The following is a 24551-nucleotide window of genomic DNA, read 5'->3' on the forward strand; positions in this document are numbered from 1 at the left end:
CTCTGAGCTCCTTCTGCATGACGCGGGAATGGAGGCCACCTGCATCTGGCTGGGGTTAGACCACTGCGTGTGCTCTGCCGCCCTCCGCATTGCCAGGAGGACTTTCCAGGGCTGCAGGCACCAGCACTGAGCTGCCTGGTGTCAGGCCAGGGCCTTCGGGAGAGAAGGAGCAGGGCAGCCACAGGGAGCCAGCAGACCAGACAGAGGGACGCCAGGAAGGGAGGTCCCAGTCTGGACTGAGGAAGGAAGGATTCTGAAACAATTCCACCACCACAAAGCCTCCAGCCCTGTTCAGTCAGCAGCAGGCAGTGGGGGTCTGGGCCGGGGCGGGGAGCAGATGTAACTGGACACTGCCAGGCCTGCGGCCCCTGGCCGAGAAGAAAGGTCCCCTGCAACAGCCTCCTGCAGTGAACACTCAGCCCCGATACACAAGACTCTCCAGTGACTCGTGTGAAACCTCCAGTCAGTCTCCAATCACATCGCTGCCCATCGAGCCCCAGAGAGCAGAGTGTGTCCCGTATGTGGAGAGGCACCTGAGGCCCTTCCGTCCCACAGACACTGACCCCACCTCACAGCAGCCAAGCGGCAAGTGCAGGTGGTGCCAGCGACGGAAACCATCCAAAACGCTGCTAGGTCCACTGCCACCTTCCCCAGTCAGGCACCACCGGGCAAAGCCAGTCCTTAACCTGGGTCATTCGGTTCCTCACTGAGACGTCTGTATCAAAATCACACTGCCTTCACTGCTTTCAGCCTTTTCCTTTTCTCACCCAAATGAACTAACTGGAAGTTCCCCTGATGAGCTGCCTGTCTATTCCGCCGTAGAGGGAGGCCAGTGGCGCTGGGTTGGCACCTGCACACTCCCTACTGAGCTGGAGAACTAGAGGTGGCTAGGGGCACGTGAGAGTGGGAAATAGCACGGACTCTGGATGACCGCTGTGCAAGCCCTCACCCAGGCCACTGCCAGCTGGACAGACCCCACAGGCCCTGGGGCCCCACTCGACACCAGAGACAGGGGCCAATGTAGACGCAGCCAACAGCCCAGGATTATTCCAGTCATATTAGTGGAAACCATGTATAGGCCCAAACACTGGAGGCAGGTTACATCATTTAGATTTGAGATTGGTTTTTAATCAGAAGTGCTCATCTTTAATTCATGTGCGCTTTACAAAGCTACCGGGGGCCCTAGATGGAGATGGGGTCCCTTAGAGTGAGCCTCAGGCTCTGGGTAAAATATGCATTTTCTTGATTTTATTTAAACAATGGTGAAACTCAGAGAGCAACAGCCTACACCCAGCTGTCTTTCATTTTCATTTTCCTGAAGGCTTCATGGCCATGGTTATCACTGTTCAGAGACAGCCATGCTTGGCACGAGAGAAGAACAGTCACACTGCAAGAGGGGAGGGATGACAATGCTTTTAGGCTCAGTCCTGCAAGAGAAACTGGGATCACACTTCAACCTGACTGCAGGTCCTGTTAGAAGGATGGGAGGTGAGCGGCGAGCATCTCTGACGAGACTTGGCTGATAGCGCCAGGTGGACGCATCCCGTGGCTGCCCAGGAGGGACCCAGCCTTCTCCGCTCACCTCCCTCCTGGGAGGGCCAGCTTGCCTTTGAGGGGCTGGGCCTCAGAGCTTGTCAATTCTGTGATTCTAGGAAGCAGAGGAAGTTCAAAGTTGCCAAATGCACTGAAGCTAGGGCAATGGGGATTTTTTATTTTAGAAAAAGGCCAGTCAGGGAGAAATTAATCGAGAAAACAGGACACATTTCATGGGACATCTGAGGCTGGTCTCTACATGAAGGCACCACAAAGCCACCCCCCTTCCCTGGGGTCCCTCGCCCTCAGTATGAGGGCTCAGTGCAGTCCACCCCACAAGGATGAGCAACTGAGAGGGGGATGAAGTCTGCCCTGCCCCCAGTGAAGCCCCATGCCATGGGCGGTGGACGGGTGGTGGCTGTCTGCACGCTGGAGGGAGAGCTGAAGCTAACTCTCAGGGGCCTGCGTGCACTTAGGGCTCTGCTCTTCAGGAAACACCAAGATCAGTAGAGACCTCAGAAGGGTCCCCAAATGCAGGGGTCAGCACAACACAGGCACAATGCCAGCAGAAGGGTCCCCAAGAGGTCCTGGTGTCCAAAGTGTGCCTCCCTGCGTGCAGTGTGACTTTTCTAGAAAGCTGCCCTCTCCCCTGCAAAGGGGCTTCAAAGTCGTCTTGTGCAACCACTTCTGATGCTTTCACACTTCCAAGGACAGCATCTGGGTAAATAACTGCAGGGCCATTTCAGATGTAGCCGTCTCACTTCTGGGACAAGTGGCTGCAGCTCAGGGTGCGGCAGGAGGAGGGGTAGGGTGTGGACACGAGTGCCCTGTCTGGAAGTGGCTGCAGCGAAGGTCTTGGTTCTAAAGCTGGAGAGAGGCCGGGGCAGGTGCACAGGCGCTGCCCGGGGACCAGGGCCAGGATGGTGTCCGCAGGCCGCCAAGCTGCTCACAGGCCTGCGGTGACATTCTCTAGTGACCCACGTCACTAGCCCCATTTCACTGAATCGGAAACTGAGCTCAGGGTGAAGTGCTTCTGTCCACAATCCAAGCACATCGCTAGAGAAACAGGAATTCAGTCCAGGGTCCCAAACCCGACACCCCCACTCCCCCAGAGCTCCCTTTCTGCACACACTGCCTCCCCCACCACCCTGGCCGGGCTGCAGCAAAGTTCACCTGTCCGAGGCCCTCACCCCCGGCCCTCGCAGGCCCATGGCCCCTTTCACTCGCTTCCTGTGAGAGGACCCCCTTATGTCAGCCCACAGCAAGAGACTCTGTTACTCATGAACTCCCCTGAAGGAGGATTTTGTTTTCCCTAGAAAACTGCCAGCAGGCCAAGGACAAACCCAGTTTCTCCAGTTCAGTTATTTACACACCCTGCAGCTGGCCTCAAAATCAGTTTTGTTCTTGTTCTTTTTTTTTTTTTATAAGACATGCTCAGCTTTCCCATCAGCTACTGACAACTATACAGGCCTGGGTTGCACACTCTATAGAAAGCATCCCGGGGGGCTGGGCCGTGACCCCTATGAGAAGGTGGGTGTTCTGGTCCAAGGCCAGATGTCCGAAGTGCATGCTGCTGCTCTGGCAGGTCGCAGGGGCCGGAGCCCCAGGAGCACCCCGGCAGGGGAGGGGGCCGTCAGGAGGTGAGGGACTGAATGTTCTTGAGCATCTCCTCAAACGCCTGTGGGGACGGTGCGTCTGCGTTCCGGAAGGTGGCCTGGACCCTGCTGTACAGGCTGAAGGATTTTAGCTCCAGCCAGATGAAGCCAAAGCGGTCCTCGTCGAACAGGATGAAAACCCCAGGGGTACGCTCAGGGCTGGTGAAGCCATGGCCAGCGATGAGGCCTGTGCCATAGAAACTGAACAAAGACAAGAGGGAAGGTGCAGGGAGAGAGTGGTGAGGGGCCTTGGAGTACGTGAACTGGCCCGAGTCAAGCACCATGTCATTCTGGGTGTCCTGGAACACCCTTCGTTCCATGTGAGCCACCTTCACTATCTGCCAGCAGGAAGCTAAGAACCAGGAGGTGATGGAGCCCAAGAAAGCCTGTCTGTGTAGGGCCCTGCTCAGCTCTCAACGCCCAGCACAGCGAGCTGTCTACACCGAGGGGCAAGGCTCTGGGTGTTTGAGGAGATGGATGTTCCCCTGCAGAGCACACAAGCCAGCGTGCTTGGTTCGCCCCAGATGGTGAGGCTCTCCCCACCAACCACTGCTCTCGACCAGCTCACCACCTGAAGGAGCAGGGTCTCAGGCAGCCCTCCTCTAACTGACCCAAAGCACACGTCTTCAGAACGCAGCCCCAGCCAACAAAAATCTCAGTCCCTGGGATAGTTATGTCCACAAACAAGCAACTCAAATATAATCGATGAAGATTCAGCAGTATGCACCTGACAGTAACTCAGAAGGCAGGACTTTCAAGTACCCATTACAGCCAAGTTCTAAGACCAGCATCAGGCTGAGACACACTTAGGGCTTTTTTGCAAAGAACTCGGTGCCTTGACGGATGACGAGGAGTTAGGGGCCGGCCCGAACCTCCCAGCTCATGGAATGGTGCCTGGGCCCCCCACCTCCACCCGCCATGCTGGGGCTCTACTGGGCAGGAGTGGGACAGCAGCCCTAGGCATGAGGCCTGTGGTTCCTTCCAGAGTAGAGAAAGAAGCCCCAGAGCCCAAGGGAGGCGAAGTGATGCCCGCTGAGCCTAGAGCACATGCAGCAGAGGTCCCCTGTGGCAAGGCCTTGCAAACACACAGAACGGCCGGGAAGGAATGCAGCGTGCCCCTCCCGGCCACAGAGCCCCTGATATCACATGGGGCTGGAGTTCGCTCCTGCGGCCCCACCAGGTGCAGAGCCCCACCCCGTTCTCCACCCCAGCCCGTCTCTGTGCTGGGTGGGAGGCAGGGCCCTCCCTGAAGCCCCTCCTTGCCCCCCCCTCGCATCCTTACCACATCCTGCAGGTGCGGGGATAGTCCTCGTTCCTCGAGCTCACCCCCAGAGGCAGCACAAATGGCTGCCCCTGCCCAGACTCGACGGGCTGCTCAGCCGCAGCTGCGGCGCCTCCGTCCCCGGGCTCGCTGCCTTTCTCAGCGGGCGGCTCCACACTGGGCTGGGCAGGGCCCCGCTGGGGCTCTTGGGGGCTTTGCCGGCTGCAGCCCTCAGCATCCTCAGGCCCGTCTTCCTGCTGCTGCTGCTCCTGGCGCACCTGCTCACGGACTTCCAGGACGATGCGGGAGAGCTCATTGAAATTGCGGAGGTTCTCAACGTCGGGCAGCTGGATGCGGTGCATGAGGTCAATCTCCACCGTCTGCTGCCCAGCAGGGATGTTGGGGTCACCCTGAGGAGCGAGCGGACGCTGATCAGCAGGGCTCAGAGACCAGCAGAAACATGCTCTGCGTGGTTTCCGACCTAGATCCCGCCTCCAGCCAAAGGAGCTTGCTCTGACATTCCTACTGATTAGGCGGTAACCCCTTACCAAGTAAGAATATTTTGGAAGCCCTTAAAAAATTACTGCGGGAGTAGGCGGCCCCATCTGTGAAGGCATCTTTGAGGACAGAGAAGGGCAGCACCTACAAGTGATCTTCAGGGCTGTAACCACACAGCTCCCTGAGCCCGCAGGCCCCCAGCACACTGGCCTGACTGCACTCAAAGACCTCAGGTGACAGGTGAAGGGAAGTGCGTGGACCCTCCCAGGCTCAGGCAGCGTGGGACAGGCCCAAGACGCCAGCCCAGACCTGGCTGCCTGGAACACAAAAGCTCCTAAGCCAGAACCTCAGGAGACCTTCCGGGGCGCAGTTCTCCACAGGGCCAATGAGCCCCCTGACAGCCCGGCAGAGAGCCCAGGGACACAGTCCTGCTTCTGCGCTCTCCATCTCAAGGCGCTTTCCCCAAAGCAGAGGGAGCCCGGCAACAGAGGTCTGGGACAATGCTCTGTGAGGAGCACAGAGAGGTGCTGCCTCTACAGGACACCTCAGGGTGCCTGCCAGAAACCCCAACGACTCTGCACATGACAGGGGAGCACAGGGTGAATGACGGCCCCTGAAGCTGGCAACGCAGGCCCTATTCATTCAGGACCCCACTCAGCTCACCCTCCAACTGCTTCCACGAGCTGCTGAGACTGGGAAGGGCAGAGGGACCCGTGAGGTAACACAGAGGGTCTCCAAGGTGGTGGCACCTTAGGGTCACTTGGGGAGCTCGTGGAGCCCCTTACCCAGCCCACCCCCCACCATTAAATCAGAATCCCTATGTCTGGGCATCAGTATTTTCTCAATGTCCCCAAGGATCTCAGCGTGTGGCCAGGGCTGAGAGGCGTGTGGTAATGCCACCTTGGAAGTGCTCAGACTCCCCTGGAGATGTTGTAAAATGCAGCTCCTGGGTCAGTGGGCCCAAGGCCCACCCTAAGTAGCCAGGGTGCAGCCCAAGTCACGCTAGTCCGTGGCCCATCTAATGGCCCCTCCACGGTCGCCCCCCGCCCCAACTCACCGTGATCTTCGTGCCCCTGGCATGCTTCCCATGGAAGCTGAGCATGACGATCTCCAGGCCATGGCTGCCGTAGGTGCCTTTGAAGAGGCCAGGCCTGATGAGGTCGTCCGGGTGGCTGGGCGGGAGGTAGATGCGGCGGTAGGTCAGGCAGTTGCTGTGGGAGGAGCAGGCAGTGTGAGAGCACAGCAGAGACGCATGCAGGGCAGAACCGTAGATCTCACATACACCACGGGGGGCAGGCAGGGCAGAGCCGCCTAGCACTGCCAGGGTTAGATTTCTGCCAGGCCAGAGGGGAGCAGGGGCACCCCACGTTCCTGACCTACACTCATCCCAACCCACAGGTACATGGCACACCCCACACCTTCTCCAATCCCAACAGAGTTTAATGTGCTCACACACTCTGCTGGCTGCCCCAAGGCAGCTGAGGTGGAACTCTCAGTGAAGGGGAGGGAATGCCACTCCTGCTCTGTCATCTGTGACAGGAACCCCTGAAATCATGGTGGTGACGCGGCAAAGGGGCTAAACAGGGCCACAGGGACAGGGCCCAAGGACAGAGAGGCAGAGAAAGCAGGCCTCCCAGGGCAGACATGAGGAAACAAGCACGAGGCTTTGGCGCACACACCAGGCCCACTAGAGCACACTGCTGGTGGGTGGTGATGATAAATCAGACAGAACAGACAAGGAGAGGATGGGTACTGTGCTCACAGTACCAGAGAGGGAGGGACTACACTCACAGTACTCAGAGAGAGACTGTACTCACAGTACCCACAAAGAGGGATTATACTCATAGTACCCCCACAGAAAGGGACTATACCCAGTGAGGGACTGTGCCCATAGTACCCACAGAAAGAGACTGTGCTCATAGTACCCACAGAGAGGGACTGCAGTCACAATACCCACAAAGAGGGAGATTATGCTCATAGTACCCCCACAGAAAAAGACTGCACTCACAGTGCCCACAGAGGGGGATTGTGTTCATAGTACCCCTACAGAAAGGGACTGTGCTCACGGTACTCACAGAGGGGGGCTGCACTTACTCATACTGACTGGTGTAGATGAACTTCATCAGGATGAGCTCCTGCATGTGCTCGTGGAAAATGTCCTCCAGTGTCCGTCCCCATTCTTCCCTTAGCCACGTTCGGAATTCCTTCCAAAAGAACACAGGCTATGAAAACCACCATCACACAAGGGCGTGAAGAGGCTGCTCGCTGTGACGCCAAGTGGACAGAGCAGCATTTTTACAGCTGGGGCAATGCCTTGGGCATGCCCACATCAAGTCCCACCTAAGTGAATGGGATGGAGACGGAAGCTGGGCAGGAGGTGAGCTGCCTTGTGTGTGGTCTCCCAGCACCTGGCCTCCCTTCCTCTGTGGAGGCGTGCCACCAATGAAGACTCTGGTCCCCACTTTCCCTCAGCACATGGACCCAGATTCATGGGAAGCAGCAGGGATCACAGGGGTCCCTTTGGGCAGGGCTGGGGCCACAGCCTGTGTCCAGAGCTCCTGGGTAGCAGCTACATGAGCCTCACTTCCATGTCCACCACAGGACAGGAGGCGTCTACACTGAGCCTGCTTCTCTGGCTTCTGGGGCAGCAGGAGCACAGCAGGACTCTTGTCACTTCAACTGTGCTGGTCAGGTTGACCAGAGCCGCTCTCTACAGCTACTGATGAGGAACGAGAGAGGAACAGCTGGTGGAGAGTGTGGGTGGTTTCCCCTTTAAAATGTGCCTTCATAGTTATGTTGTATGTTCAATAAATATATCTGTAAAAAGGGAGCTTTAACAACACCGCATCCCCAACCCTCAGTAATTTATTATGGAAACAAACAATGTGAAGGATATTTAGTGCTTAATAGCTTGATTCTGCACACTTAACATAATTAATCCACAGCTCTGAGTTCCTAACTCAATATACTGTTTCTGATGATTATCTAGATTAGCTCTACAAACAGAAGGAAAAGCAATTTACCAAAAAAAAAGCTACGATCTGTCAATTGCTTTAATATGTTACTGTCCAAACTCTGGTAAAGAACAGAAATTACTGCATGACTGAACTAAACAACTATTAGAACTACAAGATCAATATATAAAAATCAGCTTCATTTTTATATACTAACAATAGAAAATTGGAGAATGAAAATTTTTTAAGTCCTATTTACAACAGCTTCAAAAAACACAGAATTTAGGAATAAATATTACAAAATATGTGCAATACCTCTACTCTGAAAATCACAAGCCTCTGCTGAAAGGAAGTATAAAGAGGCCTACATAATAGTCAGAGGTGCCTACAGACCAGAAGACTCAGTATTAAGCCAGCAACTCCCTCCAAACTAATCTATAGATTCAAAGCCATGCCAATCGTAATCCCAGCAGGCTTTCTGCAGAAACTGACAAGCTGATTCAGAAATTCACATGAACATGAAAAAAACCTAGAACATCCAAAGCAATCTTGCAAAAGAACGAATTTGGAGGACACACACTAGCTCACGTTATGTCTCACCATAAAGCTACAGTAATCAAGACGGTGGTATGAGCATAAGTACTGACAAATACATCAGTGGAACTAAATAGAGAGCCTAGAAACAGAACCCCCCATTTATCTGGTCAGCTGACTTTTGACAAAGGTGTCCAAGCTACCCAATGGGGAAAGGAAAGTCATTTATCCACAAATAGTACTCAAACAACTGGGCATCCATACAGAGAAAATGAACCACAATCCCTACCTCACACCATACCCAAGAAATAATTCTACATGGGTCACAGACCTGAACATAATATAAAGCTACAAAACTTCTAAAAAAGAGAGAGAGAGGGGCCCGGCCCGGTGGTGCAGCGGTTAAGTTAGCACATTCCGCTTCGGCAGGCCAGGGTTCACTGGTTCGGATCCCCAGTGAGGACATGGCACTGCTTGGCAAGCCATGCTGTGGTAGGTGTCCCACAGAGAAAGCAGAGGAAGATGGGCATGGATGTTAGCTCAGGGCCAGTCTTCCTCAGCAAAAAGAGGAGGATTAGTGGCAGATGGTAGCTCAGGGCTAATCTTCCTCAAAAAAAAAAAGATTCTTTGTAACTTGGGAGTAGGCAAGGTTTTTTAGGACACAGGAAACAATAACCATAAAAGAAAAAACTTCCATTAAAATCATAAACCTTCCACTTAAATGGCTGAACTCAGAGAGAAAAGGCCCTAAAAAAAATCAAATAGATAAATAACATAAAAATGGGAGTAAGTGAATGTAATGAGCAAGGATTTCAATGTTGCCATGGTGAAATCAGACTTGGGCTAAATACCATGAAGAAGATAGCTTGTGAACAGTCATAATCTTATTTACTTTGCACGAAAAGATCATAGACATTAGGAATACCAACTAGACCCAATTACTCAGAACAAAGATCTTTGAAACATGTTTGTTATGAAATTACCTTATAAGACATGTATGCACACAGAAAACCAGGGGCCTAGAACATGTAAGAATAAGTTTAATATTTACCCAGGGCTTGCTCACCATGTGTTGGCACTTTACAATCATCATCTTACTTAATCTGCACAACAACCTAGGAGATGGATACAGATAACATTATCCCTGTGCTGCAGATGTTTGGGGTTTGGAAAAGTTGAGAAGCCTTTCCACAGTCAACCAGCTATTAAGTGGCAGAATCAGAGCCAACCCAAAGTCCACGTGCTAGCTGGTCTTGTCTCCACCAGGGCCAACCCCAGGGCCAGAGGGAGTGCGGGGAGGCGGGGGCTCACCCACAAACTGACGGCATGGAAAAGCCTTTGGAACATCTTCAGGGCCTTTTGCCCGGCAATTCCCATTCTGTAGGATCCAAAAACCAGCTAAGGGTTTTGCACAGATTTAGGCAGCAGAGTTACAGTAATAATGCCTGACATCTCTCCTGGGTGGCTCTGGCCAGGTCTGGTGCTAAGTCATTCACATGCAGTGTCCTACTCTATCTTCCAAAATCACTCGGGGGTCCGCAGATAATCATATGGCCCCCCTTTACAGATAACGACTGAGACTCCCAGAGGGTAAGTCACACAAGTACATGGTCAGGGCAATAATGGGGACACATGAACAGCTGGGTGCAAACCCCATGTGCAACTACAGGAGAATGGTTCATCCACATGGTCAATTACACTGCAGCAAGATGATGAATGTTAGGCTGCATTAAAAAGAGTTTGCAGAAAATTCTAATGAGACTGGAAAATATCTCCGGAAAAAGTTAAGCTAAAAAAAATTAAAGATCCAAATTAGACAGAGTTAGACTGCAAATACAGCCAACAGTCCCAGGAAAGCACAGGAATGATGGGGAACGGGCCTGGAGACAGCGCCTGGGTGGGGGCCATGTCAGCACTCTTCTCGCCTGATTCTCATGACTTTGTATTTGATGACGATAAGCTATCATTTTAGTAATTAGGGGAAAAAGTACATAAGACAAAGGAAAACAAAATAAAAGCCACTCGAGTCCAACTAAAGGGAGTCCAGCGCGAGAGCCTTTCTGCTCGGCAAAGTACGAGGCGCACCACAAGCAGCAGCCCACGGCCTGGCCGGGAGTGCAAGGGACATCGGCAGCCTCGCAGGGGAAGGTGGGGGCCTGGCCATCCTCCCTCCTCTCTTCCCCATCTCTGCTCCTCCTCGCACCCCCAGATTTCCAGAAGCCTCAGGTTGGGGGGCCCAGATAGAGGGAGTGAGGAGGGAAGATGGTAGCCCAGCCTTGCCCATCATCCATGAAGAAAAGTCAGGCAGCGTCTACACCGGGGACTGAGAGTCTGGGGCGGCCCGAGGGCTGCACTGCTCACAAGGATGCAGGGCATGCAGCTGCAGTTTGTGAAGCCCATGGGAGGTCACACGGAGGGGTCACATGGGAGGCGCCCGTGAGGGGCAGGCTGAGGACACCACAGCCCTGAGGAACCAGATCAGGCCACAGGACAGAGTGGACCTGGCGTGTGGAGGTTAGCAAAGCTGGCAGAAATCCTGGAACTGGAGTTGGGGTGCAAGGGAGTGGGAGGGTGGGCAAGGCCCGTGGATGCAGTTAATAAACGACCCTGAAGGTCTGGCTTCGAGAGTTGAAGAAGGGCAGAGCCCCATGTGAAGAGCTGGAGGGGGCCTCACTGGTTCCTTCATGAGCGAGAGGCTGAAGGGATCACCAGCTGGCCCTTCCCAGAGCACACGCCTCCAGGCTGGGGCAGGCGTCCTCCACACTCCCTCACGCTGCCAAGGAGGCTCCTCTTCCAGGACGGCCGGATGAGCTGGGGGCAGTGAAAGGATTCTCTCCTCAGCGGGTGGAGACAGCTGAAGGTCACGATGAGACATGACCTGTCCACCCTGCAGCCCTCAGGTCACCACGAGTCCTCCGGTCCCTTGGGAAGTACCATTTTGTGCCAACATTTAAAATGATCATCAACCATCAGAACACAGGGTGGCCCAGAATCCGGGGCTCAGCCTTTCACCTCAGTTTTCAGAACTATCAGGGCACACAGCATCGTCCACCTCACAGCCTGTCCTCTCTCCCAGGAGCCCAAAGTCACTCCCTGGGTCTGAAAGACTCAGCTAGAAAGTGAAGATGTTTCAGGAGTCCCAAGTCCTCTGTTTAAATTATTCCAAGGTCTAGAGAGAAAAGAAAGACTTCCAGTTCTAGAAGCTAGCAAAAGATTGCTATTAAAACCAGACAAAAACAGCACAAAAAATATTAGACCAAGTCTACTCATCAGTGCTGAAGTCCTACATAAAAGGTGATCAAACAGCGTGCAGCAGCGCAGAGCGCCCGCAGGCCAGTGAGACTCCTTCCCAGGACCTCAGCCCGGCTCAGTGTGAGATGTCTATTCACGCAAGTCGCCACATTACTAGACTAAGGGGGAGAAAAACCACCTCGTGGTTTCCACAGATGCTCAGAAACACTGGTACATTCCACATCTCTTCTCAATGAAAACAAAACAAAGCCCACTTAAGGAAACACGAGCAGACAGCTCTGTCCCTGACATAATAAAGTCTATCTTGACCCCAAGGCCATCTTTCTGCCCCATGACGACACCACATGCAACACACCCACCACGGCCGCGAACAAGACCAGGCGCCATCCTCACCACCGCTGTGAGCTGTTCTGAGGGAGGTACAGGCTGACACAGTTCACAAGACTGAAAGACAGGGAGACTGGAAAGGAAGAAGTAAATGTCTTTATTTGCAGATAATCAGTATCATCCTGGAAAACTCAAGGTAATCAACTCAAAAATGATTACAAATGCAAGAGAAGTCAGTAAGATGGGTGGCCACAAAATTAGCATGCAAGAGCTTTTAAATATAAATTCACCAGTTGGAAGATAAAATGAAAGCCAAGAGCCCATTTACCACAGCAACAAAGGATCAAACGCCTTACAGCGAATGTGCAAGACCTACCAAAGAAAATACTGGAGCCCCACTGAGGAACACAAACTCTGTCTGAACACCACGTTCCTAGACAGGACGTCGTGACGTCACACCAGTGTCAACTCTCCATAAACCCATCTATGAGTGTAATGCGATTCCAATTAAAGTAAAAACACCAGCAGGATGTTTCTGGGAAACAGCTAATCTAGAGTTCATATGGAAAAAGAAACAAGATTCACCAGAAAAATTCTGAAATACAAGAGGAAGACACGCAGCCTAGTGCTACCACGTGAAATGTGTAGTTATAAAGCTACAGTAACCAGAATAGTGTGGCACCTGCATAAATAGGCTTATCATGGGTGAGAATATCACGTCCAGAAATAAACCAAGTCCATACGGCAATGTAGGACAGGGTGGCATTTCAAACGGACAGAGGAAATCTGGATTACTCAATATCCAGGGCTGGGATAACCGAGCAGGCATCTGCACAAAAGCAAAGTTGCACTGAACCTCACATTTTAAACCAAATAAATTCCAAAAGAACCAAAGATATAACTGTGAGAAAATAAAGACGTGAGCTCATCTGTAAGTAGAATTTCAAAGTGGGGATGGGCTTTTAAGATGACACCAAACTAAGAAGCTATCAAGGAAAGGACAGATACATCTGACTATCTGAAATCAAAAATTCCATGGATGAAAACATACCTTAAACCAAATCAAAAGACAAAAAAATGAATGACAAAAAAATATTTGCGATATAGGGCCAGCCCAGTGGTGCAGCAGTTAAGTTCGCGCACTCCACTTCAGCAGCCCAGGGTTCGCTGGTTCAGATCCCAGGCGCGGACCTGCGCACCACTTATCAAGCCATGCTGTGGCAGGCGTCCCACGTATAAAATAGAGAAAGATGGGCACAGATGTTAGCTCAGGGCCAATCTTCCTCAGCAAAAAGAGGAGGATTGGTGGTGGACGTTAGCTCAGGGCTAATCATCCTCAAAAAGAAAAATATTTTCAACTCATCTCTTGAAGGGCTCATTTCCTAATAGGATGAAAGCTCCTACAAATCAATTAGAAACACACCAACATCAAACAGAAACAGAGCCAAGGGACATGAACAGACATTTCACAGGAGAGGAGCCACAAGGAGCCCTTAAAGGTGACACTAATCTTAGCCTCACTCATAAGAGAAATGCAGATTAACCGCCGAAGCCAAGATGCTAACAAAGCCTTTACTCTCACCTTCACTTTAGGTGTTTTTAAGTTTGCACAGGAAACTTGTGTTATTACTTTTATAATCAGAAAAACTAGCATTCCATTTCAAAAGCAATGAGCCCACACACAAGCTGGCTTACAAGAACTTCTTCTGATCTCAGAGCATATATTTCCAGAAATCTATTACATGGCCTTGTTAAGGTCTCAACAGCTGCGGAGTTTCTATTCCTGGAAAATATGTTGACGTTTTTCACTTAAACGTGAACTACAGCAATCACCAAATGTTGCATATGTGATTGTATATGAAATTTTAAATGACAGTGTTATAAATTTAAAAAGCATTTCCATTACCTGTCATCTTCACATGCCATATGTTTGAGTTAAGAGGGCCCTCCTCTACCCTCAGAGGGTTCTGAGAGGCATGTGGGTGCCCCCGGTTTACGTTGAGTCTCCCTGCAGGTCTCTGGCTAATGGGGAAGCCATCAGAGACTCAGAAACTGCCTGAGAAATGCACACCCAACAAATAAATAAAAGCTGCAATGAGATTCCCATATTTTACAAGGTCAAGTTTTTCTTTAAAATATTTTGAAATGGCACTATGACTTAGCTGTTTAGAAAACTAAAACTCAACAGTAATGTGTAAAATTACTCGTGCAGAAAGGAAACTCTAAGAAACTGCTGGGTGTCTGACTCACAGCTTTACCCACTGCGTTGCTGTGATCTGGAAATCTCAACCACCGGGTCCTTTCGAAAAAAGCCCTCTGGTCACCCTGCAACTCACATCCAAGAAGAAACCTCCAGCAGCACACAGACGCTCTTGCCAAAGGGGCAAAGAAGAAGTAATTAGAGAAAACCATTTCTGTTTGGTTCATTCATTCTGAGGGATGGCAGGGAACAAAAACTTGTGCTCGTGGACACAAATCCACACCGTTTCTAACAACAGAGTCAGAAGCACTTTCTGCGCCAACAAGGCTAGGATGAATCATGGGAGATGGCCGTTTTGTTGGTGGCATGCTAACAATGTCAAACTGTTCAATCTCACATTTGCACTGTGCCCAAGGGGGGACCAGGCCGGTGCTCCAGCTGAACAGAAGGCGTACGAGCTTACCTCTTGCCTCCCGCCAGACATCCTGTGGTGATCTGTCTGGTTGCACTTGGTGGAGAACTCATCCTTCTTCACAATCTTGAGCATTCATGACAAGGGAGAGAGGGTAAGGAGTCAGTCACAGCACCCCCAGCAGACCAGGGCCATATGATGAGCCCCTCCCGCACTGATGCTCCCCACTCATCTACAGAAGCCCAAGATGCCACCAAATCGTGACGGATCCCAGGAAGGGAACTCAGAACCACCGTGAGCATGCACTTCCTTCTCAGAGGAGGGGTGCATCCGAGAGAGGCATTTGCGTTTTCCCAGGGGGACCTCTCAGAGCAGCACAAAGGGGCTGGCGCTGTCCTAGTGTGTTAGATAACACACTTGCTCACCGGGCTGGCCATTTGCCATGCCAGTGCCAGAGAGCCGAGCATCATTCAAGCTGATATTCTTGCAAAGAGGAGAGAAAGGAGCAGTGAGGAATTGTGGCTGGAAAGCACAAATGGCTCTAACTGAATGCAGAGTCAGTGGAGGCTCCAGTGAGTGATTCTTTGAGGAGTTACATCACAGCACAATAGCATAAAGAAGGCACAGAGGGGCTGGTGGTAGAGCGTCGCTTCCTCTGTTTCCGCTGATCTTTATGGGCACAGAACTGTAGGTAGGAATACCACGGCAAGCTCAGCTGGCACCCCATACAGGCTGGCCCTAGGACTGGGGGAGGCCTAGCCCCTCGCGTGCACTCGGCTGCCGTGTCTAAGGGAGCCCCAAGCATGCACTCACCTGGATGTGGCCATTGTGGGGCCCCCTGTGGCCGTACATGCATTCCACCGTGGCCGACTTCCTCTCCATCAGGTGGATTCTAAACAAGGGCTTGAATCGCATTGGGTCATTCACATGAGGATCGTGGGGAGGCAGGTACATCCAGCCAATGATGAACAAGCCGTCCACCTGCGGCGAGCAGAAAGGGCACAAGTCTACGCAAGGGTCAGGATGAGGCGCTGAGGCAGAGGGTGCCCACCCTGCAGCTGTCCACGAGGACCACCCTCCTCTCCACACTCATTCCCACCGAGAACCTGGGGACCAGCAGGCATCAAGGTGCCCCCAGTCCAGCGCACCGGGAGGAGCCCAGCCCAGCCCACCAAGTGCTTGCTACCTAAAAAGTAGTTATCTCACGTAAAACACAATGCCCATAGTTGCTAAGACTGTACATTATCACTGAAATCTGCCAAGAGAGCAGAACTTAAATATTCTCACTGGAAAAAAAAAAGAAAAAAGGTAAAAAGGGTGAGGTGATGAATGTGTTAATTAATCAGATGGTGGGAATCCTTTGACAATGTACACAGATATCAAAGCACGACGATGTACTCTTTATATACAGGAGTCTCCTTACCCATGGTTTTGCTTTCCACGGTTTCAGCTACCTTAGGTCCAAAAATATTAAATGGAAAATGCCAGAAATAAACAATTCATAAGTTTTAAAGTGCAAGCTGTTCTGAGGAATGTGATGAAATCTCGCACCGTCCTGCCTGGGAAGTGAACGGTCCCTCTGTCCAGCGGATCTACCCAGCATACGCTACCCACCTGTTAGTCACTTAGTAGCTGTCTCAGTCATCAGACTGTCACAGCATCGTGACTTGTGTTCAAGAGCTTGTGTCCGAGTCACCCTTATTTTACTTAATAATGGCCCCAAAGCGCAAGAATAGTGATGCTGGCAATTCGGATATGCCAAAGAGAAGCCAGAAAGTGCTTCCTGGAGGTGAAAAGGTAAAAGTTCTCGACTTAATAGGGAAAGAAAAAAAATCGTATGCTGAGGTTGCTAAGACCTACAGTGAGAAGGAATCTTCTGGGGCCGGCCCGGTGGCGCAGCGGTTAAGCTTGCACATTCCACTTCTCGGCGGCCCAGGGTTCGCTGGTTCGGATCCCGGGTGCGGACGTGGCACCGCTTGGCAAAAAGCCATGCTGTGGTAGGCGTCCCATGTATAAAGTAGAGGAAGATGGGCATGGATGTTAGCTCAGGGCCAGTCTTCCTCAGCAAAAAGAGGAGGATTGGCAGTAGTTAGCTCAGGGCTAGTCTTCCTCAAAAAATAAAAGAAGAAGGAATCTTCTATCTGTGAAATTGTGAAGAAGGAAAAAGAAATCTATGCTAGTTTTGCCGTCACACTTCAAATATGTATGTAAAGGGAAAACCGTGGTATATATAGGGTTCAGTACAATCTCCGGTTTCAGGCATCCACTGGGGGTCTTGAAACGTATCCCCCGTGGATGAGGGGGACTACTGTATCTTATAATTTTATTGGCCAATTATACCTCAATAAAGCTGAAAGCTTAATTTTTTTTAAATAGAAAAAAGTAGTTAGACCTAAATCCAAGCAAGCCTTTTAGAGAGAACTTCCAGCTCTAAAATGGGGGGGTGGGGGCTGGGGAAACAAGCCAAACAACACGAGAAAGAAGCAAGCATAATAATACAGAAAGTCGGACACCCAGTAGGGCAACTGACCTGAGAAAAAACGGGGGTGCTGCTTCCAACAGGGGAGCTTCATGAGGCAAAATGTGAGGGCCTGGCTAGGTCCTGATGTGGACAAACCCGCTGTCAAAGGCAGTTCTGAGACAGTCAGGCGCCTTAAGCATGGACTGGTCTCAGGAGTACCAAGCAATAACCGCCCCTTTTGGAGGACCTGGTAAGGACGTGGGGGATGCGCAGGAAAGTGCCCACATTTGTAGAGATCCGCACTGACGCAGAAACAGATGAAATGACACAGGCCCAGGATTTGCTTTAAAACGCCTGGAAGCGAACGCAAAGGGAGGGGACAGATGCCGTGACCTTGGCACACCATCGATAACTTGAACCTGGAGGTGGGCATCTGTGGGGGCTCACACCACCACTCCCACTACTCCTTGGGTGCCTGAAACGGTGAATGACAGAAGGTGATGGAGGTCAGGTCAAAGGACGGGCAGTCCCCAGCACAATCACGTGGCACATTCTCAGTGGTGGGGAGAGTCGCCTCTGAGGCCCCGCTTGGGATGGTCCCACTGTCGCCACCTTCCCAGGAGAGGCTGGATCCCCAGCTTCCAGCTCCAGTGAGAGAGGAGGCGAGAATTTAATCATTTCTGTGGCTAATTGGTCTGAGACAAGAGCCAGTTGGCATTGTGCTGTTATGGGCTCCATTTTCCCCTAATTATCCCCTACTCTCAGGAGCAGCATTTTTTTTTTACTCTATTACTCACTGCCAGTAAGAAAACAATTACCACCCTCCCCAACTAAAAAAAAGGAGAGAAATCCACTCACGCTGGGAGCTGTCTGCTGGCCCGCAAGGAAGCCTCTGAAAGCAAGGCTCTTCCCCAGCGAGATTATATACAGCAAACCTAGAGCATGTCCCCACCAAATCATAAAGAATGGGAAGCAATATTTATGAGTATGTTGCTCCTGGTGAGCAACATACACAGAGCGACAGAGTCACCAGAGTCACCAGATGGCCCCTATGACCAGATCAGCAGAGCCCCACTGAGGCGAGCCAGGCCCCAGGCCCCTGGGGGTCAGACCCACAGCCCTTACACGATGGGTGCCACTGGTCCCCTGGACTCGGGCCTCTGGCCGCCGAGCGTGTGTGCAAGAAGAGGGAAGCAAAGCCAGAGCACTGGTGCTCCCCAAGGGCACCCGACTTTGTTTCCACTGCAGCACCAGCCACAGCGACATTGGGCACAAGCGCCTGCCCACGGGTGCTGCGAAGGGCCACACCCACTACACACACACACCTGTGAACTCTCAAAGTGAGACAACCTGGGTTTTTCAAACGGACCAAGAAATGAGCAGCTACTTTTCAAACGAAGATAGGCTGATGACCAAGAAGCACATAAAAATTAAACTACAAGAAGCCTTTTCTCCTGGCTACGACCAAGGAGCTCAGATCAACAGCTCCTCCAGCTGAGACCAGTGATAAGAACTGAGTGAACTAGAAAGTTGCAATGCCATTTGCAGACATCAGGGAGCAAGCAGGTGGCCCCAAGATGAGGCCAGGATCCTGAAGAGCCCTTCCAGCCCTTTGCCCCTCACTCCTGACCACTTATGGCTGGGCAGAGAAGGGGAGGCCAGAGGGCTGCAGCTCCCCAAAGGCCAGGGCTCCAGGCTCCAGGTGCCCCCTAAGAGCGGGAACTAAAGAAATGGTCCCACAGTATGCAGGCTCTGCCCTTGATGCAGTTGCTGAATCCTAAATCATGAGGGCAACTCCCAGAGAAACCAAGCAGAAAGGGGCTGCGAAGAGGCCCAGCAGTCAGGGGAAGTGGCGGCAGTATCACAAAGCTGGCAAGAGAAGAACTGGCGTTCAGCCTGGAGAGGAGGTGGCACCCGGGCCTTCAGGCGACTCCATGAGGGGCTAGGCCCTGAGGACATGGGCAGACTGGACAGCAGAGCCGGCCCGCACCAAGCCTGAGATGCAGCCTCGCACCAGGCCTGGTCGGAGCAAGGTGCTCTGCCAACCTACAGGCCAGAGACCAGGACACCTCCTGGGGGACCAGCATGTGTGGCCACATGTTTGGGCATGCCAGGAGACAGGCTGACACACCTGCAAATCCAGGGGAAAAAGAGACACTGGAAACTGACCCAGAGATCACAGACTTCACAGAAACCTTGACGACTAAGAGAAGAGACAACAAGAAGGAAAACTTCACCAGAAAGCAGCCATAAAGCCAGACGTTCCTCTTGGCTATGACAGAGTAGGGGACTGGGATTTGCGCACCTGCTGTGAACCAAAATACGAGACACCGGACCACAGGCAGCACAGGACTGTGACCCAGAGAAGGGGAATAGAAGAGGTGGCCCCTGCCATCCCCTGGATTTCTGCTGGAGGCACCTTCCAGCCCTAGGGGCTCACAGCAGAACTCGGGGGTGTTCTAACTTGAGGAAATGGAGACCCAAGTTCGAGGGGGCTGACGGGGCTGGAGCGTGAGGGTCAAAGACCCAGAAAGGAGGGAGCTGCACAGAGAAAGAGCCCCAGATCTGCCGAGGGGCCCCGGGTCGGGCTGAACACCGAGCCACAGCGACACTGCAGCCTGGCCATGAAGCTGGGCCATGACCTGGACAATCCCCAGGGTCATACAGGTCTCGAAATGTTCCAATTCCAGGCAGCCAGAGAAGGGGGTCCTCATGGAACCCCTGGGGCACGGAGTGGGGACCCCAGAGGGCTCAGGCCTTAGAGATGGAGCTAAACTAGCCCAGAAGAAAGGCTCCTCTAAACCAGCTGCACAGAGCTACCCCACGCCACCACGAGATGGACTGAGCCTCAGCCAACTTCCTGCCTAACACAGCCGGACCAGCTCAGGGAAGGTCATCCGGCACTCAGCCACTTAACAACCATGTCCACACCTCGTGGAAAAGACCAGGCATGCAAGAGGCGGGAAAACGGCCAACAGCCAGTGTCAATGTCAGGAAAACAAGCGGCAAAGACAAGAAACATTTACGGCCTCATACTCTGTGGGTCAGGACCTCCGCAGCGGCCTGGCGGAGAGAACACCGCACGAGGCTACACTCAGGCGTCCGCAGGCTGAGCACCTGCTTCCAAGGCGGCCCTCACATCCACCCAGCAAGCTGGCCCCTCTGGGCCTCTTCTGCTGGCCCTGGTCCTCTCTTTGTTCCCGACCCGGGTGACGGTGTCCTCAATACCGGTCACCACGGAATGCGCTTAGTTACCATGGCACGTGGCTCATCAGCCTTTCTGGCCTTCGTGAAGTGAGCACTCTGCAGGCCGAGGGCAGGGTTGGCGGCCTCCCCCCGCGGGGTCTGTGTGAGAGCTGCTCATGCTGAGACTTGGGCTGTGGATTTTTGGCAGAAGCTCCGGAGAAGTAAAGCTACATCCTTCACACCACACCAGGAGGGCCTGGGGTCAGCACCCCATGGTGGGTTAGTTAACAGGGATCACCAGGTTGGGTCAGTTAACTGGTTAGTTAACAGAGATCACCTGGTCAGGCACTGTTGGCCAGATCTCTCCCCTTAAAGGCACCTTTTCCTCCTGGTAATTACAGTCAGCCGAATATGGGCCCCAAAAGCGGTCCACGTCCTAATCCCTGGGCCCTGTGACATTATCACCTAAGATGGCAAAAGAGGACTTTGCAGATGTGATAAGTTAAGGATCTTTTCTAAAGATTTTATTTTTCCTTTTTCTCCCCAAAGCCCCCCAGTACATAGTTGTGTATTTTTTTTAGTTGTCAGTCCTCCTAGTTGTGGCATGTGGGATGCCACCTCAGCATGGCTTGATGAGCAGTGCCATATCCGCACCCAGGATCCGAACCAGCGAAACCCTGGGCCGCTGAAGCAGAGCACGTGAAGTTAACCTCTCAGCCATGGGGCCAGCCCCTAAATTAAGGATCTTGAGATGAGATTATTCAGGATTATCCGGGTGGGCCCTAAAAGCAATTACTTGTATCCTCCTAAGAGGGAGGTCTAAGACACCAAAATGGAGAAGAGGCCACAGGAAGTCGACGGCAGAGAAGGAGAGGTGCGGCCAGAGCCCGGGAGCCCCCAGAGCTGGAGAAGCAGGAAGGCTCCTCCTCTAGGGCCCTCAGAGAGAGCAGGCCCTGCAGCATCTTGATTTCAGCACAAAAGTACTGATTTGGAACTTCAGGCCTCCAGAAGTGTGAGACAACAAATTTCCGTTGTTTTCTGCCACCCAGTTAGTGGGAATTTGTTATGGCGGCCCCAGGAAGCTGAGACATCTGTGGGGAGATGCTCTGAGATTGTGGAAATGCCTTGTTTCCCCAAAAGCACTCCCCACTGGCTTTACCGTCCTTGGAGGACCCGGCCCTGACCCCAGTATTACTATGGTAGGTGAGAAAACATTTAAAACCAGGGCCTGACAGCCCCACTTTCTGACTCTGCTCTGAGGTTTCCGGTCACCGTGAGTGCAGCCTGGTCTGACGTCGTGGAGCCTGCTTGGTGAGTGACCTGAGGCTGCACCCCTAGAGCACAGCCTGGTGCTGGATGGCGTCCAACTCACACGGCAAGCGTTCCACACGTGTTGTTGGATAACAATAAAAGGCACACACGGCAACTCACAGCTGGCAGCACCTCAGGGCACAGAGATGGGGCACCTGCCACAACACCACCCCTGTGCCTTACGGTCCCCAGGGCCAGAGGGTGAGTGTTTGAGGCTCTGAGGGCCCCATGCGGCCTCCACCCATCTTCTTCCTTTTAGTTTACCGACCCCTGACTCAGGGCATCAGACTAGTGCACAATCCAAAACTAGAGCGTCTGAGGGTGTGAACTCGATGGCCCTCGGTGTCCAGGAGGGAGGGCCTGGGGCAGGGAAGACGTCCTCACAGCAGCCTGCATCCCGTCATCAGAGTCCAAGGATGCAGCCAGAAGGCTGAGAACTACGTAAAAGGAATCTTTGCTCACTTAGAAGATGAACATCTGGCTCCCAAACAGTGCCCTGCAGAGAGGCCCTTGATTACTCTAACATCCTAAGGCACCATCCTGAGGCCCGCCCCGCTGCTCGAAAAGGCGCTGAGTTCCATCCACGTGGGCATCAGTCCTGGCTCCACAAGAGGCCAGGCCCGGCGCTCTGGGACTTACCACCACGTTCAGCAGTCCTCCGTACGGCCCGATGTCTGGCTGCCACAGGCCCAAAATGTGTCTGTACCGGTGAAGCACTACAAGGAGAGAGAAAAAGCAGGTCTTGGTGTTAGAGCCAGCCAGTCTTCACCTCACAGAAAATCAGAGGAAAGGGCGTGAGCGGCAGAAAACTGTGAAGAAACTACTCACGAAGGCAAATGTTTACATTTGGGAAATCTTACCTACGAGTTTCCAAAGCAAGCTAAGAATAAAAATATCTTTAAAAAGCATAATAAAACAGACAACTGGGTCATTCTGAAACCCAGCGTCAAAGCAATCGGCTCCAATGACAAGGAACTTGCCCTTGGAAGACCCGGAGCAAGCACCCTTGTAAAGTAGTGAGCCTCCCATCAGTTGACAGAACTAAGGAAGTGTGGGATTCTTTAGGAGACAGGGACAGAGTTCAAAATGTCATGAGACCATAGATTAAGATTTAAGTTGGGCCCCCCTTCTTTCAAAAGCAGTGCATATACACTCACTGAAGACAACCAGAGAAAAGGAAACCTGGGGGTGACCTGAGATCCTGCTACAGAGATGACCAGCCACGGTTAACGTTTTGGAAAATGTCCTTCACTTCAATTTCCTTTGCACATGCATTTGTTGAGTGAATGAATGAATGAGCAAGCAAACTACAACTCATGCAGGACCCTGACTGCCAGGTGCAGGCAATGTGTGGTGATGAATTTTATGATTCAGCTGGATTGGGCCATGCGGGGCCCAAACATTTGGTCAAACATTCTGGGTGTGTGGTGAGAGTGTTTCTGGATGAGATTAACATTTAAATCGATGGATTGAATAAAGCAGATTGCCCTCCCAATTGTGGTGAGCCTTATCCAATCAGTTGAAGGCCTGAAAAGAAGAAGGCAGACCCCCCCATGAGTAAGAGGGAACTCCTCCTGCCTGGTTTCCAGAACTGTGACATCAATCTTTTCAAACATCAAACTCTAACTGAAACATGCAGTCTCCCTGAATAGTACAAAAAGGCCGACTCTCCCACAAATAAGTGGGATTTCCTCTTGCCTGGCTTCCTGGAGCGAGACATTGGTCTTTTCTGCCCTTTGGACTCAGACTGAAACATGGGCTCCTCTGGGTCTCCAGCCTGCTGACTGCAGATCTTGGAACTTGTCAGCCTCCATAACTGTGGGATCCAATTCCTAATGATAAATTTCTTTATATAAAGAAATTGGTTCTGTTTGTCTGGAGAACCCTGGCTAATACACAGTGGGCCAGGGACCGTGTCCAAGCACCCAAGCTGCGTGACTGCACCAGACTGCAGGAAGGAAGACCACGCTGACACAGTCAAGAGGGACCTGGAGGTGGGACAGCAGCACCTTGGTCTGGCGTATGGGGAGTAGCACAGTGAGGCCGAAACCATCCTAAGCCTGTGGAGTATGCAGACAGCTGGTGGGAAACTACCAACTGTTACCGAGGTTTCAGCCTAAGAACACATTTCTAGATGAGCCTTGATTGTCTACAGGATGCCTGCCATTCATCCGCACACATCTTGAGTCGGTTTGCAAGACACACAGTAAAGTCAGTTTTGGTATTTTATGGTCAACCCGATGGGTTTTATGTTTGTTGAACAGGTAGTAATAAGCAGGATCAGAACCGTATACGAACACTGAACTCTAGAGAGCGAAATGCATGCTCAACTGTTCAGGGGTGAAACATACTGATGCCTGCCACTTACTCTGAAACGCAGCAGAGAATAAGGTGGCCTGACGGAGGGACGGACAGATGGGCAACAGTGAAGTGTGGCAGAGGGCTGTAGAATAAGGTGATGGTAAATGGGTGTTTACTGCAATTCTTCCAAATTTTCTGTGTGTTTTAAAATTATCATGATAAAATATTGGAGAAAAAATTAAACAGGTCCATTCAGCATGACCCTCCCCTCTTGTCTCCTCTCCTCTTGTCTCCCAACTTGACTGCTAGCCACGTCTGGTTCTTTCCAAAATCAACCTGATCTCAAAGCCCCTCGAGTGACTGTTGAAAGAACATGCCAAAGACTTAGCAATAAATTTCAAAAGAGGACTTCCCTGTTTTGCTTTAAAAGCAATAGCTCTTTGAAAAGAAACTACAGCCTCCCGCACATCTGCTTTGAGTAGCAGTCCTCCCTGGATTTGTAAGCTCTGTGCATGTTAGAAGAGTCGATCGTACTCCTGCTGACACAATGTCGACTCACTCAGCCTGGGATCTCCCCCAAGACCATGGAGAGACAAGTCAGAGAAACCGCGGTCGGCAGCCGGACTGCGCGCACGCTAACCAGAGAGGGGCACGTGATTTCCTAAT

The 24551-nt window shown here is 52.0% G+C and overlaps 1 protein-coding gene across 2 annotated transcripts in view; it reads right to left on the reverse strand.

Moving 5' to 3' along the window:
• Window positions 1–1106: 1106 nt before the first annotated feature.
• FBXO31 (F-box protein 31) overlaps window positions 1107–24551 on the reverse strand; it is a 44472-nt gene continuing 21027 nt past the window's right edge. For both annotated transcript variants that reach the window (XM_046680890.1, XM_046680891.1), the window contains 7 exons: window positions 22224–22300; window positions 15440–15607; window positions 14678–14752; window positions 7042–7151; window positions 6005–6158; window positions 4471–4859; window positions 1107–3389 (listed from right to left, as the gene is read on the reverse strand). In XM_046680890.1, coding sequence (XP_046536846.1) covers window positions 3167–3389; window positions 4471–4859; window positions 6005–6158; window positions 7042–7151; window positions 14678–14752; window positions 15440–15607; window positions 22224–22300 — 1196 coding nt within the window. In that variant the 3' untranslated portion in view covers window positions 1107–3166. The remainder of the gene's footprint in view (window positions 3390–4470; window positions 4860–6004; window positions 6159–7041; window positions 7152–14677; window positions 14753–15439; window positions 15608–22223; window positions 22301–24551) is intronic.

Source organism: Equus quagga, chromosome 13 (genome assembly GCF_021613505.1).
Source record: "Equus quagga isolate Etosha38 chromosome 13, UCLA_HA_Equagga_1.0, whole genome shotgun sequence".
In the NCBI taxonomy this organism is placed as follows: Eukaryota; Metazoa; Chordata; class Mammalia; order Perissodactyla; family Equidae; genus Equus; species Equus quagga.